Here is a 15,143-nt window from a genome sequence, read left to right as displayed (position 1 = left end):
GTTAGAAAAAAACGTTAGTGGACCTTTGTTATTTATATTGAGTTTGATTAAAATTCATTTTTAATCAACATTTTTACATTATAAGTGTTAAATCACAATAAGCTACACTCTGTGTAGCTAACAAGCTAACCTTATTAAACATTGTAAGCAGTGTCATTAGCATGTATAGCATTCAGATAACCGTTGGTATTAAAATATTAGCATTACCTAGCATTTATGTGAGCATCCTTGCAGTTGCAGTGAGTTAGTTGCTAGCTAGTGGTTGTACTAGCTGATTTTGCTTAGTAGTATTAGTAGTATTATTAGTAATGACCAAGTAGTACTGCTGCAGTTTTGCAGTCCTTCCTAATGTTATTTAAACACCATTTATCACCGTGGTTATTTGTGTAAACAGCATCCTAGTAACGTTAGCTAGGGCCCCCGCTAAACCACTCCCCGCCACACCAGCAAGGGGTGCTACACAATTTTTTAAGAAAAACAAAACCATCATCTCCTCTCCGTCACTTTCGTGCGACTGCTTCTGCTTTGTTTGTTCCGCACACGGCAGCAGCAGCAGAAGCCGACTGCACACACCAGGGATGTATAAAGAGAACTGGATACAGCTCTGTTCATTCCTATGAGAGTTGAATTTGGTGCATGAAGCCCAAAATGGAGCTACTGTAGATTAAGAAAGTACCCGGATCATCCGGGGCCTTTTGTTTACAGAGCGTGCTCACGTGAGTTTCCCTTAAACCCCACCTCCGTTGTCGGCTCAGTCGAAAAATAACTCTGGATTTAACATATAGCGCATTTCACAACTTTTACCCCCTAATGATTTAAATAAGGGCTATGCAATTGTTCGTACTGTGTATTTTATTTAGATAAAAAAAATATATATACGGTGATTTACAGACGTCTCTTTGGGACAAAATTACGTCACTGAAGGTGTAGTACCACTGGTTGGCCACTACGGCCATTCCAAAAATCGGCTTCAACGACCGGCGCACTTCCTGTGGCTCGCTGCACACACCCACTTTTTATACCGATACTTTCAACCATGTACAAACCATCTGGCGAGTTGTTGTGCTCAGCCACTCGGTCTACCATGGCCAAGCCGAGTGATCTAAAGATGTTCCTGGAGTCTTCTCTGAATGAGATCTTCAAATCCACAGTGAGCGACATCCTGGATTCAGTGGACAGGACCCTGTCCGAGTACCAGGGCACAATACACAGGCTCGAGTCCGAAAACGAGGGCCAGAAGAGGCTGCTGTTAGCACAGAGGAGCACCGAGTCTGCTGCTAGAGGTATGGTTGTCTACACTAGGTCAATAATGGAGGGGTGTCTGTGTTTGTCTCGACAGTGGAGCTTCATGCAGCTGCTGACCTTTTGTTCTAGCTTCCCTCGCGTTGTCAGCAAATTGTGTCTGTGTATGTGTTAACCTAGTAGACATCATAAAAGGCAGCAGTAAACGGAAACTGCAAACAGACGTAAACATTGACGAACATTTGATGTAGGAAATTGGCCGGTAGATCACTGTTTAATACAGTACTAATTACACTGTAACAGGTTTATATACTGCGAGTAAGGATGGTGGTAGAACACAGGGAATTCTACCATACACAGTAGACTACAATAGATAGATGTGTATCAAATACAGTTATTGTGCAATGCTGTTTTAAAAATGCAGCGCCTGGATAATACAATTATCATGTTTGTGATTAAAACTGGCTATTTAAAGGTGGAGGAGGATTTTTTGTCAAAGCACTTAAGATATTCATTGCTATCGGGATGTTAAGAGCATTCCATGGAATATAACAAAAAGTGTATCTCGAGCCGGTTTCTCAAACTTACCTACCCCACCTTTAAGTGTAAAACTGGTCACTGTTTGTGACAAAGATGCAATATCCCTCAGCTCTATTGAGCATTTCAGTGTCTAGCATCTCATTGTTTATGTTTTTCTGGCTGACAACTACACTTATATCCACCTTAATATCCACCTATAACACACAGCTATTGCAGGAAAATGTATGCAATTTTAAATGATAAGCAGTTTGTTTCTTCCATAATCACGTTCAAGACTTATTTTACTTATATTTCCTTGTACTTCTGTCAGCTACTCAACCATTGTGGCTGTAATGTAGATTTGTACTACTCTATAAATCACAGTCTGTACTAGTTTGTTCATCATTTTGTCTTTCTCTTTGTTACAGATCCTCGTGAACAAGATGCCACTGAAAAGTTTTCCTCTTCAGAATGGAACGATTATCCCTTCGGCTCGACGCAGGGCACGTTCAAGATGTCCATATGCAGCAGTGACAAGAAGAGCTTCAGGAGGAAGCAGAAAGACAAGACGAGGGAGAACACATCCTCTTCCTCCTTTTTACTGCAGCCTGATCATATGGAAGAAACACAATGTGTGAGCACAGCCGATGTAGGCATTATCATACAAAACGTGTTATCTGTTAAAACAGAGCCTGGCCTGGATGAAAGTGGTGCTATTGACCTCTCCCAGCCTTCATCCCTGCTCAATCTAACAATGAAAACCGAGAGCACGGAAGTCAATATTAGCAGTCATGATGCATATGCGCCTATGCCGCCATCTACAGGCCTCGAACAAGACTCCAGAGGAAGTGACAGTGAAGTTAAAGTCACCATTGTTTCTGACACCTACATGCAGGATGGACAATTAATAAAGACTGAGGAGGAGCAGAATGGGGTGTCACAGTATGATGGTGACAATTTACTTTTGAAGCAGGCGTTGAGGTATAACCCTGAATCAGAAATAGACCCTGAGGCGGCGGTTACACAGGTTGTGGAGCCAGAAGTAGAGTCACATGAGGAAAACGCTGCAGTTCCTGAACTTTTAGAGGTTCCTGATAACTTCTTACGCTGTCCTACTTGTCCCAAAACATTTAGTCGAGCCTCCTCTCTCAACATCCACATCAAGACACACAGCGCTGAGAAAGCTCACATCTGCAGCTACTGCGGCAAGCGCTTTGGACGAGCTGATCTCCTCAGGTCCCACAAGCGTATCCACACAGGAGAGAGACCCTACTGCTGCAACATCTGCAGCAAGACGTATGCCCACCCCAGTCAGCTCAGGATACACAAACGTGTGCACACCGGAGAGAAACCCTACTCGTGCTCGCACTGCGGGAAGCGCTTCAACGAGCACAACCAGCTCAAAGTCCACCTGCGGACTCACACCGGGGAGAGACCTTACAGCTGCCAGGAGTGCGGCAAGACGTTCAGCAATGCAGGTAACCTTCGAATACACCAGAGGATTCACACCGGGGAGAAGCCGTACTGCTGCGCTCAGTGTGGGAAATGCTTCAATGGCTTAGGGGACCTTAAAACCCACTACAGGATCCACACTGGAGAGAGGCCCTACAGCTGCGAGCTCTGCAAGAAGACCTTCAGCCAGGCGGGCCACCTCACCATTCACATGCGCATGCACACGGGAGAGAGGCCGTACAGCTGCAACGAGTGCGGCAAGAAGTTCACGGTGGCCAGCAGCCTCAAACTGCACCAGAGGACTCACACCGGAGAGAAGGAGTACAGCTGCTCGTTCTGCAGCAAGAGCTTCAGCAGGTCGGGACACCTGAAGAGACACGAGCTGGTGCACACCAAAGAGAAGGTGTTCCTCTGCAGCCAGTGTGGTAAGACCTACACCGACCAGTCGTCCCTCAAGAAGCACCTGAAGGTGCATGCGATCAAGGAGCAGAAGGCTCAGAGCGAGGGAAGCACCAGTGAGACAGAAACAAACCAACCTGCAGCCTCAGAGACGCTATCAGACACTGATAGAAGTTAGAACTAAAGGGCCAATAGAAGAGACTAATATAAAAGCTGAGAAAGATCAAGAGACAAGGTTACTCTGATACAGAAATACATCTCACAGCCTACGTCATATGAGTATCACTGCTTTATCTGTTTATAGATGATTTAGTTTTCAACTGCTACCTAAACTGGACCTCCTGGATTGTATTTCGTCTATCTGGTACCTTAAACAACGCACTGCAGGAGAGCTGACATTTTGCAGGGCAGTTGATGTGTGCTCTGGTTCAAAGCACCAGAAAAACGTTTAAAGGTCCCATTTTTTTTTTTTTTATGACATGCTTCTCTGGTTATTACCACGAGTATAGTGACGTAACGGCTCCTCACACACACACTCAGCCTTATCTTTTCTCAGGCTGAGTTCCGCGGTGTCTCGCTGTCTCGCAGACCCCCCGCAGCAACCAGGAAACTACACCAGTAATCCAGCTCACACTGTCCGCTCCTCGAGCCTCAAAGGGCGGAGCAGCGAGCCCCGCAACGTCCCGCCAACACGCAGCATTCTCATCTGTTTGTCATTACTGGTGTCATTTTCTGGTTGCTAACAAACGCCATTGTAACACAAACACTGATGTTCCGCTGTAACGGTGGAGTGGGCGAGCTGACCAATCAGAGCACAGTGGGCTCATAGGGAGGGGGGGAGGAGCTCCAACAAGCCGTTTAGGACAGAGAGTGAATACATACGCAACATCTCCAGACTCCGCCCATCCCTTTCTCAATCAAACACTGAAATCCTGGTCAATGCATTTGTCACGTCCCGCATCGACTACTGTAACGCCATCCTCTCAGGCATACCCACCAAGCTCATCAACAAACTACAAATCATACAGAACTCTGCAGCCCGGATCATCACCGGCACCAAGGCCTCAGAACACATCACCCCCATCCTCATCCAACTCCACTGGCTCCCCGTTCAATCACGCATCAACTTCAAAAATCTACTGCTCACTTACAAAGCCCTACATAACCTGGCCCCCCCCCCTATCTGGCTGACCTTCTTCAGGAGTACACCCCGTCTCGCTCCCTCCGCTCCTCCTCTGCTGGTCTGCTAACCGTCCCCACCCCACGCCTCGTCACCATGGGTGCTCGGGCTTTTAGCTGCACTGCTCCCAGACTCTGGAACTCCCTCCCCCCCGCACATCCGACAGTCAGACACAATCACCATATTCAAATCCCAATTAAAAACCCACCTGTTCAAATCTGCCTACTCACTGTAGTGCTCCCTATTATATGTTTCATTTGTGTCCACTTGACTGTCTCCTCCATGATTTCCTGTTTGTGTTTTTATCATGTTTTGTTGCCTATTAGCGTTTTATTTATTTATTTTTTAACAAATTGTACGGTGTCCTTGGGTGTCATGAAAGGCGCCTAAAAATAAAATGTATTATTATTATTATTATTATTATTATACTATACAGAGATGCTGTATGAGAAACCAATGTGATTTTGAAAAATTGAACAATGTAAATCGATCCTAGTAGACCTCAACAATGATGATCAGTGGAAATGGCCATGTCATGGGACCTTTAAGTGGACCTCAAGGTTGAGATCCTATATGTCTAACTGCTGTTCCCGAGATCACGGTTTTACGCAAAACATTGTACATGGTTTTTGTGGTACGGTGCAATACACTGTTGTATTTGCTGTGGTTTATTAGCTCCAAGTATTTAGCAATAAGTTATGATTTATCTATTATTTTCTTTTGACTCGTTAAATCGAATGTTCCTCTTGTGAGACAGATAATGGGACCCTTACAGAACTGTTCTTTTAAACGTGTGTATGGCACCAAATGTTGGTAATATAATGCTTAAAAAGAAAAGTTGTTGAATGCCTGTCAGATTAGCAGGATGCCTTTTCGACCTCCCTGCTGAAGCAACACACTGTTTTTTTCTGTGGTGCTTACGTTTGACCTTGAAAATAGAATATCCCCACAGGGGTCAGTTAACAATAACGATATCATTGTTTGAGAATTACACCATTTAAGATGCTTCTACGCACATGTCAACATTTTGTATAGTAGCCAGAGTGTTAGAAATGTGTGCCGCACCAGTGACTTATGATAAAGATTATAAATATATTGCTGTATATTTAGCTTTAACTATACATCCAGCAGTCTGTTCCATTGAACTGACACGAATGTATTTGTGTAATAACGTGACTAAAATAGTGTTGCTGCAAATAATCAATATCTATTGACCAACTTTCACTATTGAATCAATAATTGGTTTTTCAGCCATGTTGATCTAAAACGATGTTGAGCTTTTAGAGGTTTTGTTTTCACTGTGCTAACAGGAAGCTGACGCACACAAGAGGAAAACGTCATGTTTATGATGATAGGGCTTCTGTTTGTTTGGAAATTGGTTGATATACCTCCACAGCGACGTAAACACTATTAAACTGAGTGTTTTCCACTAGGACTTTATTGTAACCTACATGTGTGTTTTGTGTCTAAATTAAAAAGAAAGTGAACCAAAAAACGTTTATATGTATAATTGATTTGAAATGAAACACGTTCTGTGAGGTCTCTTTATGCATCTGGTACAACAAGAAAAAGCAAATATAAGACAGTATATACAGTAAATCAATGTCTGTGCATACATACAATAGTTCCCAGTGTTTTTCCCTGAAGGATACATTAAATAAATGTTGCACAACTTTACAAATGTGAAGGGTATAGTTTTCTCACTAGTGAAGCCACACATGTTTCAACACTTAATGCTTTTAGATACTTTTTGTTGTGACTTGGCCACTATTATTGGAGACATTTATTTGTACTTGTCTCACAAGGAATCAGAGCAGGTTTGTTCTAAAGCAGGACAGTGAAGACCTTTACAGAATAAATACCTTTATTTACAGTTATCCAGGCAGGGCAGGGCCAAAACAAAACAGAACAGAAATGTTCCTGACAACGACACACAAGGATCTGACGAATACTGACAGAAAACCAGAACTTAAATACATGCAGAACTAATCCCAAGGACAATACACATCTGTGGAGTGCAGGAAAAACACAAGGGTAGCAGGTGAAAAGGTAATCGGATAATCAAATAGGCGCAGACAGGAAGTACAAACAGGCATAACACAGAGGGTGACCTGACCATTTCAAGATCAAACCGCAAAGGCGGCCGGATTTAGACAAATAGTTGCTTTTCAATTATTGTAGATTGATGAAAGTGTCATAATTGAAGTATTTAGAAACTATTAGGGCTGCAACAATTCATTTGACTATCAATCTATGTGTCGATTATTTCCCAATTATCAAACAATTGTTTAGTCTAAAAATGAGAACGAAAAATTGGGGACAAATTGCCCATCACAATTTCTGTTTTCTTTTGACCAAATTATTGATTAATCAACTAATTGTTTAGGCTCTTGTATCTCTAAAACCCAGACAAATACAAACTCTACAATCTGCATAAGTAATTCCTGAGTTAACTGTAAAGTTATTTGTTTATTTGAAACCATTTAATTAGAAAATGTAAACTTTTGGGAAAAACGTTCATGATGTTATCAGGTAAGGATAATTTAATGAAATCTATTAATTTACTAAATATTCATTTTAAAAGTTTTGTCTCATATAAGCCCTCTTTGAGGGACCCACCGCACAATACATCTAGTTACTATCAGCATTTTCAACCTCTGATAAAAAAACAAACATACTATTTATCAAAACAATAGAATATTCATAAATATAAAAATAATAAAAACATGTATCCCTATTGAATTTCGGTGTTGCCTCTGTGGCAGCAGTTGAGCTTCACCTTGGACAGATAGAGCATGGGCTGAATGCTGCTGCTGAAGTCCATCAGACCGAAGGCCACGTAGTGAATGTAGCAGCGGAACACGTCCGGAGAGAAGTAGTCCTGGAAGGGGAAGAGTGCGACAGGCGGGAAGTAGTTGAACACAATGATGGCCAAGATGATGAGGACCATCTTGAAGGCTCTCTTCTTCACGGGATGCATCTCGTCTCTGGCCGGCCCAGACTGCTTCAGCACCCAGAGGATGGAAATGTTGCAGAACACCATGAACGCAAAGGATGCGAGGATCATCCCCGTGAAGACCTTCTCGAAGTTGACAATGTTGCCCACACATTTAGCCGCTGCGTAGGCCAGGGTGATGACCCAGACGATGATGGCCAGGATCGCTCTGTGGTTTCTGTCCTTGAGCTCGGTGAAGGTGATGGGGTGAACCACGGCCATGTAGCGGTCCAGGCAGATACAGGACAGCAAGAGAGGCGAGGAGTCTTTGATGCCGTAGAAGAAGCGCAGGACGTACCAGGTGCTGCTGGTGGTGAGGAAGACGATGTTGGCCAGCTCTAGCGGAGGGATAAGACAGAAGAGCAGGTCTGAAATCGCCAGGTGGGAGATGAAGATATCTGAGGTGCAGGAGTCCCCCTTGTTCCTGTGGATGAGCCACAGCACCATGAGGTTGGCCGGGATGCCCAGGAACATGTTGATGAACTGCAGGCCCAGGTAACAGATGAGAACAGCAGGCATGGTTCTGCAGGTGTCATACACCGTCAGCTCGGAGGTGCTGTTCATGGGTCGGTGGGAGATGAAGAGCAGGGAGGAGTTGATGTAGGAAACCTCCATGGCGGCAGGATCAGAGGACCCCAAAGATCTGTAAACAGAAGAGACAAAAACATATTAGTTATTAGAGACAATAGATGCAATATACTTTAACCTTTTTTGCTCTTTACACAAAAGGAGAACATTGTCCATGACTTATCTATTTTGAAAGAATATTATTTACTCAAATGTAAGCCCTCTTTGATACTTTAAGCGTGTTGCTATACACGCAGGCTCTGCATGCACAGCAAACCACCACAAACATTCTTGATCTATGTATCCAACAACCAAAAAAGGAGCTACTTGTTCACCACAACCTTAAATAAGAGTGCGGAACAGGACAGAAGAGGAAGACTTGATTGCAAAAGAAACACCACTTCAGTAGAAAGATGCTTATTCATCTGGTGAAAATTCCGGTATTTGTCAAAGATAGCAATATATATTGCAGTTAAAACATATTTAAAAATAAACAAATAATAATGAATAAATATTAGATGTATAATTACATGTTAAACTCAAGTTCAAAGTGTGTGATGAGTTTTTGAAAATGAAAGAAAGTGCTGAGTGACAGTTTCTTAACTTTTCTATTCAAACAAGGTGAATGAGCATGAGCTATTATATGCTTGATCATCATAGCTTTTCCACTATATATTCAAATTCATATGATGACATATATCGTTAATATGGAGTTTGGAAACACAAATGTAACTCTAAATGCAGTTACACCGTGGATATCTGAGAACCAGCACTTGAAAGTAAACGTTCTTAACTTGTCAGAATTCATAGTAATCCCAAACTTGTTCTGTGAAATATATACAGTATAATAAGCGTTGTTAAAAAAATAACTGCCAACTCATCAAGCAAATATTAATACTGCTGGTCCAAAGACATGCTTTCAAAAAGCAATGAATAAAAGTGTGTATTTTAGTAGCTAATGCACAGAGAAAAGGTAACACATGATGCTGCGGTATCAAACTACATTGTCTTCAAGTGATATTTTCTGACAGAACAAAGGTTAAAACATAAGGAAAAATGCATTTTACTCATGTAGTATTTTAATTTAAAAAACAAACTGCACTCCAAGTGGTCTCATGCATATTGTAAAACCCCAATGTTCTTCTATTCAGTTTTGTATGGAAAGTGAAGCCTCTTACCTTGATCTGACACTTAGTCGTGTACAGAACTGATCCTCTCTGCTGTCTCTGTCTCACACTCTCAGACTCTTTAACCTACTTCCTTTTTTTTCATGAAGTGCCACACGATGCAACGGCTGTAGGTCAAATGTTGCTTTATGAAAGGGCTGACAATTGTTTGCCTGCCTTCCTAAATGTTTGCATGTCTCCCTATATGTTTGCTTGTCTCCCTATATGTTTCAACCAGGTCAACATTTCGTCTATCTCTGTATCTAAGGGAAACATGCAAATATGTAACCTGACAATAAAGACGGCCATGCAAAACTAATCTAATGAAATCTGCAGAATATTGCCGCTATAAAAGCAACGGCTACAAGACTGAAGAACTGTACCAAGAAATAAAAACATTCATGTACAACTAGTGTTTAAATGAACAGAAGTAACCAACATGTCACTCACCTGAGAAAGAAAAGTAATACTGCTGCACCTGGTGTCCCCTCTCTCCTCCTTCTCCTTGTGTGACTCCTTGGTTGTCAAAGTGTGAGTGAATACTGAGCCCTCCCTTCAAAGTGAATGGAAAACATATTTTGAAAGATGACCCAACACTTCAGGGATCCTGATCATCCAACACAGCTTTGAGACGAGGGTAGTGGAGGATGAGGAGCCACACTGTCTGGTATGGCACCATGTACATCCATCACTCAATTAAAAGGAGGAAATGAAATAAATCATTAGAGAAGGATGGATTAATGATTTAAAAAAGGATGAAAACGAATTATAGAAAAGTGTCTAAATTAGTTGGTGGAAAAACAATGAAAACAGGTTTGTGTTTGGACGTGTTGTGGCAAGCCATCATCCATTCACACCGATTGGCAATGATGCAACGAACCAATGGTGCCTGACGGAAAAATCGTCAGTAAACAACTGATGCAACCGTCCAGAAAATGACTTCTGATTCAATTCAGTGTAACGATGTGTAATATGTTACGTGAGGCTGACATGTTCAAGGTGTGATGTCCGTCGGTTTGAATGTGCTGCACCCAACTCTCAGCTCAGGGACGGGGATCTCCACTGAGAACTGCAGATCACACTCACGGTAGGTTTTTCATTGTTTTACTGAGTCTTGTTCATGGCATCTACATATAGCGTTGTTTTTTGAGGGATTGTTAACCCTTGTGTGGTATTCGGGTCTGTGGGACCCGTTTTCATTATTTAGGTAAAGAAAAATGATATGATAAATTATTTTTTCAAACTCACACTCAATGGCCTTGGCTCATTTTCTGTGAAGAACATTATAGTCTAGCAGGAAGGGCCCTCAGATTTTGAGGTACCCCTACCCGAGGTAGAACAAAACACAACAATGATTTTCTTATCTTTAGGGTCTCCCATTAATGAAATATATTGTGAAAAAATGTTTTTTGGGTTGTTCTTGAAAGAGCCAAATTAGACCAATATGGGAAAGGTGACAAAAAGCTGAGGTATGAACCGTGGCTGTCCTACATCACCAAATAGTCAGACAATTATTTACTTAAAAAAATACTGAATTATAGTCCTGTAAACTTAGCTTTAGTTTAGACAGAAATTGTACTTTTTGGTGATAGGAACATAGAACTCAATCACTTTTCTCTCATTTATCAGAAAAACAGAAATCCCTAAAAAATATACCATTACTGAATTGGACATATATGGACATATCTGGTACAGTTCTATTGCAAATGAGATTTCTTTAGACATAGGCCTACCTCTTCTCTGATACAGTCAAATTCTGAATGAGGGATAAGTGGCATAATAGCCTATACGTTAAGAATGCTCACTCTGAGTCTGATGGTCATCATATTTGGAGAGGGAAATACCAGGTGGCTGAACTACATCACCAAATAGTCAGAATAAGAGTAACCCAATACAATAAAGTGTATTAGTTCTAAATTGCAAACCTCTAAAACATAGGTGTAAATAGTACAGGTTTTATTGAAACTGGAACCTTAATTCAAAGTACAGTATACAAATCATCAAATAATTCTGTGAGAGGTCAAGTATATAGATACTAGAATAGAATGTTAAATGTCAGGTTCCTCACAAACGTTAGGGGAAACATTTTGACATTCTGCACAGCAGGTGCAGAACTCCGTACAGGGAAGGCCAACAGAGAGGCACTGGCACTTTCCACTCTCTCCACACTTTGCATCTTTGCAATACAAGTGAGTAATGTGTCTCACTTCTGTAGGTTACAAGTGAGTAATGTGTCTCACTTCTGTAGGTTACAAGTGAGTAATGTGTCTCACTTCTGTAGGTGCTAGGGGTTTTGTAAATAGCACTGGTTGAATGGCCCCATCTCTGACAATCCACCCCTTGCCAACAGGACTCCATAACAAGGGTTTGAGTTCGGGCTGTGACACCATATCGCTGTCTGAAACATTGCTCTTTGTACATGTTGTTGGAATGCATCCTCTGGCGACAGATTTTCCGAGGCTGCATCTGTTGTTGATGCAATTATGAACCTCAGTTCTTCCAACGTTTGTGCACATCAGTTCATTTTCCTTTTTCTTTTTTCCATATAGCAGAAGCGCAAATTCTCTTGCGACTGGCAAAGACTCTTCCAAGCTGGCAGAGTCCAAAATGGGCCAGATCTTTGAGCTCGCTGAGATGGGTCTTGAGTTTGGTGAATGCTGTTGTCTTTCCTATTCTGTACAAACTACTTGTTGTGCCACAGCGAAGGGGGGGGGGGCATGACATGCTGGTAGACAGTTAGACATGTCTTTTCCAATTTGTTCACAGTGTTGATGGGGACATATCTCTCTCTCATTCCATGGCCTGCAAACATGTATTTGCTTGCATAATATATGAGCAGTATTTCCACATCTGTGTCATCAGACCTCACAATGATGCAGGAATATGACTCTGCAAGATGTATGGCATGGAGCACCATCCTTGTTTCTGCCTCCTCCTGATCAATGTACAGTGATGTCAAACTGCTGACTCCTGCTGTGCAGATGCTCTTCACCTCCTCCCCTTTGTCAAATCCTGAGTGTAGTCTCTGTGGGGCAGCAGTGACAATGTAGTTGCTCACAAACATGCACAGTGCAGTCTTGTTTCCACTACTCCACAAGTACTTCCTGTAGTTTGGGAAAACATTTTTGCCAGTGATAACATGTGTAGGCCTTCCATCACTTGCACCTCTCCAGGTCTTTGATTGAATGTGGGCCGTCATACCTGTCAAATACCATGACCACACATTTCATTTCTTGTTTTCTATATATATATATATATATATAATATGTGCCAAACACTCTGTATGATTATGTGAATGGGTGTGTCAATGCAGGTGCATTTAAAAAGGTGCAGACCTGTAATGAGGACCCAGCTCTGAAGAATGACACCAGTGTTATAACCTAAAGCAAAACAAATGTCCCAAACTACAGGAAGTACTTGAGGAGTAGTGGAAACAAGACTGCACTGTGCATGTTTGTGAGCAACTACATTGTCACTGCTGCCCCACAGAGACTACACTCAGGTGACTCCATCATCTTGGCAGGTGGATTTGACGAAGGGGAGGAGGTGAAGAGCATCTGCACAGCAGGAGTCAGGATGAGGAGGAGGCAGACACAAGGATGGTGCTCCATGCCATACATCTTGCAGTGTGTGTGTGTGTGTGTGTGTGTGTGTGTGTGTGTGTGTGTGTGTGTGTGTGTGTGTGTGTGTGTGTGTGTGTGTGTGTGTGTGTGTTGTGTGTGTGTGTGTGTGTGTGTGTGTGTGTGTGTGTGTGTGTGTGTGTGTGTGTGTGTGTACAAGGTTGCAACATTGTTGATAAATTCAAGCACCGACACCTGTCTGCTCTCACATTCCCGCATTATGTTTTTGCGGGAACCAATCTTTATTTTGTTCACACTCTATCCCAGCTGCAAATTTGGGGCGAGACACAATAAATAAAGCTTTGCCAGTTTGGGTCCTTATCACAACTGATCAAGATGGCCAAACGATTCTCTGCTCAGAGGGCCTTGCAAATGATTTTGGAAGAGAGAAAACCTTTTGATGATGATGTAGACTAGAGGAAGAGGCTTCAGAATGTGAGGGTCTGACAGTGACTTTGAAGAAGAGGATGAGATTGAGCATCAGCTAGTTACAAAGAAAAGACGAGCCACAGGACCAGCCGGTCAGCGGGCAAAAAAAACAAGTAGCACTTTAATTCATTAATGTGATCTAACAATGTAAAAGGGCAAATATTAACCATATATGCTGTTTATATTGCTTGCAATTGAGATGAAGTAAACATCTGTTGAGTAGTTTAACATAAAATAGTTTGATTGTGTTGAATTGCCAAAAAGGCAGCGGGTCCACCAGACCCACGAACACTGGCTGAGTAACACAAATATGAACACCATACAAGGGTTAAATGACCTTACAGGTGACCTTTGACTCAAAGTGGTTAGACATCTAAAGCAGTGGGTGTGAGAAGTACTCAGAAATGTTACGGAAGTTCATTCGTAAAAGTATGTGTAATAGCATCAAAATATACTTGCATAAGTGTCAAAAGTAATATTACTGATTTTGCTAAATGGATTATTTCAGAATAATGTATGGTATCATATGATTGAATTATAATAGTTCAAACGTTATTGTTTAAATCACTTTTATATTTTATTGAGAACTTCTTATTTTAAAATAAAACGATTAATTGGTTGATTACATTTTGTTTTCTTTATCACAATCTAAAAGTAACTATGCTTTCAAATGAATGTAGTAAGCAGCAGACATTTTAAATACTCGAGTAAATAACCCCAAAATGTGCTTCAATGTAGAAAATCACTTTATTAACATCCCCACCAATGTTAATATAGTAAATATATAATACTATATAATCGTGTTAATCTCAGAATAAGAATGCAATGTTAAAATAAAGGCTTTTTGTATATTTTAGAATTAATCAATTGGTTAGTGTCCTGCAGCTTATGTTGATCTGTGTGTGTTGGCTGATGCAACTCGACCCAGGTTTGTTTTTCTTCAGTCTGAGAACTTGTTTGTACTGGTGTCAGGTTCACAGGAGATGTGTGTCCCTCCTCTAAAGTAGAAGATCCTCACAGGTCTGTTACATTTTGCACCAGACCATAAACACACAGAGTTGCTTCTTCAATTTAGAGATCTTTGGAAGGTCTGGATGTTGTAATGTCACAAACACAGTCAAATGTGGCAGTTGCAGATTTGTAATATGAATGTATTTTCCCATCACAAACAGTAGTACAAAGATTACAATTGTTATTTGGTCTAGACATATTTTAAGTGATATTATCAGAGGTACACAAATAGTTTTTCTAGCAGCTATTGTGTGAGATTAAGATCAAACCTTTTTATGGAAAATGTGACATTATACAATGTTTGCACATAGATGTGATGAAATGAATGGGTTCATGTTATACTCCTCATTAAAACAAGCGGTGCTAATCACATCTGAGGACGAAGTGGAAATGTGGTGCATGAATTACATCAGATCATACTCAATGTCCAGGGACATTTCCCTAATTTATGGCAGAATAACATAACCGAAATGAACAGACACTCGGCTGACAGATATATTTGTGGAAAGTTTTTCATTTTAAACAACTCGCTAATTAAATAGAGACACTTGCAAACACTTCCC

General features: G+C 41.4%; 2 protein-coding genes across 2 annotated transcripts; one reads left to right on the top strand and one right to left on the bottom strand.

Annotated features, from left to right (window-relative positions):
* Positions 1–384: 384 nt before the first annotated feature.
* LOC117476514 (oocyte zinc finger protein XlCOF6) lies at positions 385–4,191 on the top strand. Its single transcript, XM_034123117.1, has 2 exons — positions 385–1,283; positions 2,190–4,191. The coding sequence occupies exons 1-2, from the start codon at positions 1,037–1,039 to the stop codon at positions 3,788–3,790; spliced, it is 1,848 nt and encodes a 615-aa protein (XP_033979008.1). The 5' UTR covers positions 385–1,036; the 3' UTR covers positions 3,791–4,191.
* Positions 4,192–7,526: 3,335 nt separating this feature from the next.
* LOC117476633 (proteinase-activated receptor 3) lies at positions 7,527–8,402 on the bottom strand. Its single transcript, XM_034123313.1, has one exon. The coding sequence runs from the start codon at positions 8,400–8,402 to the stop codon at positions 7,527–7,529; it is 876 nt and encodes a 291-aa protein (XP_033979204.1).
* Positions 8,403–15,143: the final 6,741 nt, after the last annotated feature.

Source organism: Trematomus bernacchii, unplaced genomic scaffold, assembly GCF_902827165.1.
Source record: "Trematomus bernacchii unplaced genomic scaffold, fTreBer1.1, whole genome shotgun sequence".
Taxonomy (NCBI): domain Eukaryota; kingdom Metazoa; phylum Chordata; class Actinopteri; order Perciformes; family Nototheniidae; genus Trematomus; species Trematomus bernacchii.
The sequence above is the reverse complement of the archived record's forward strand: the minus strand, read 5'-3'. Positions and strand labels throughout refer to the sequence as shown.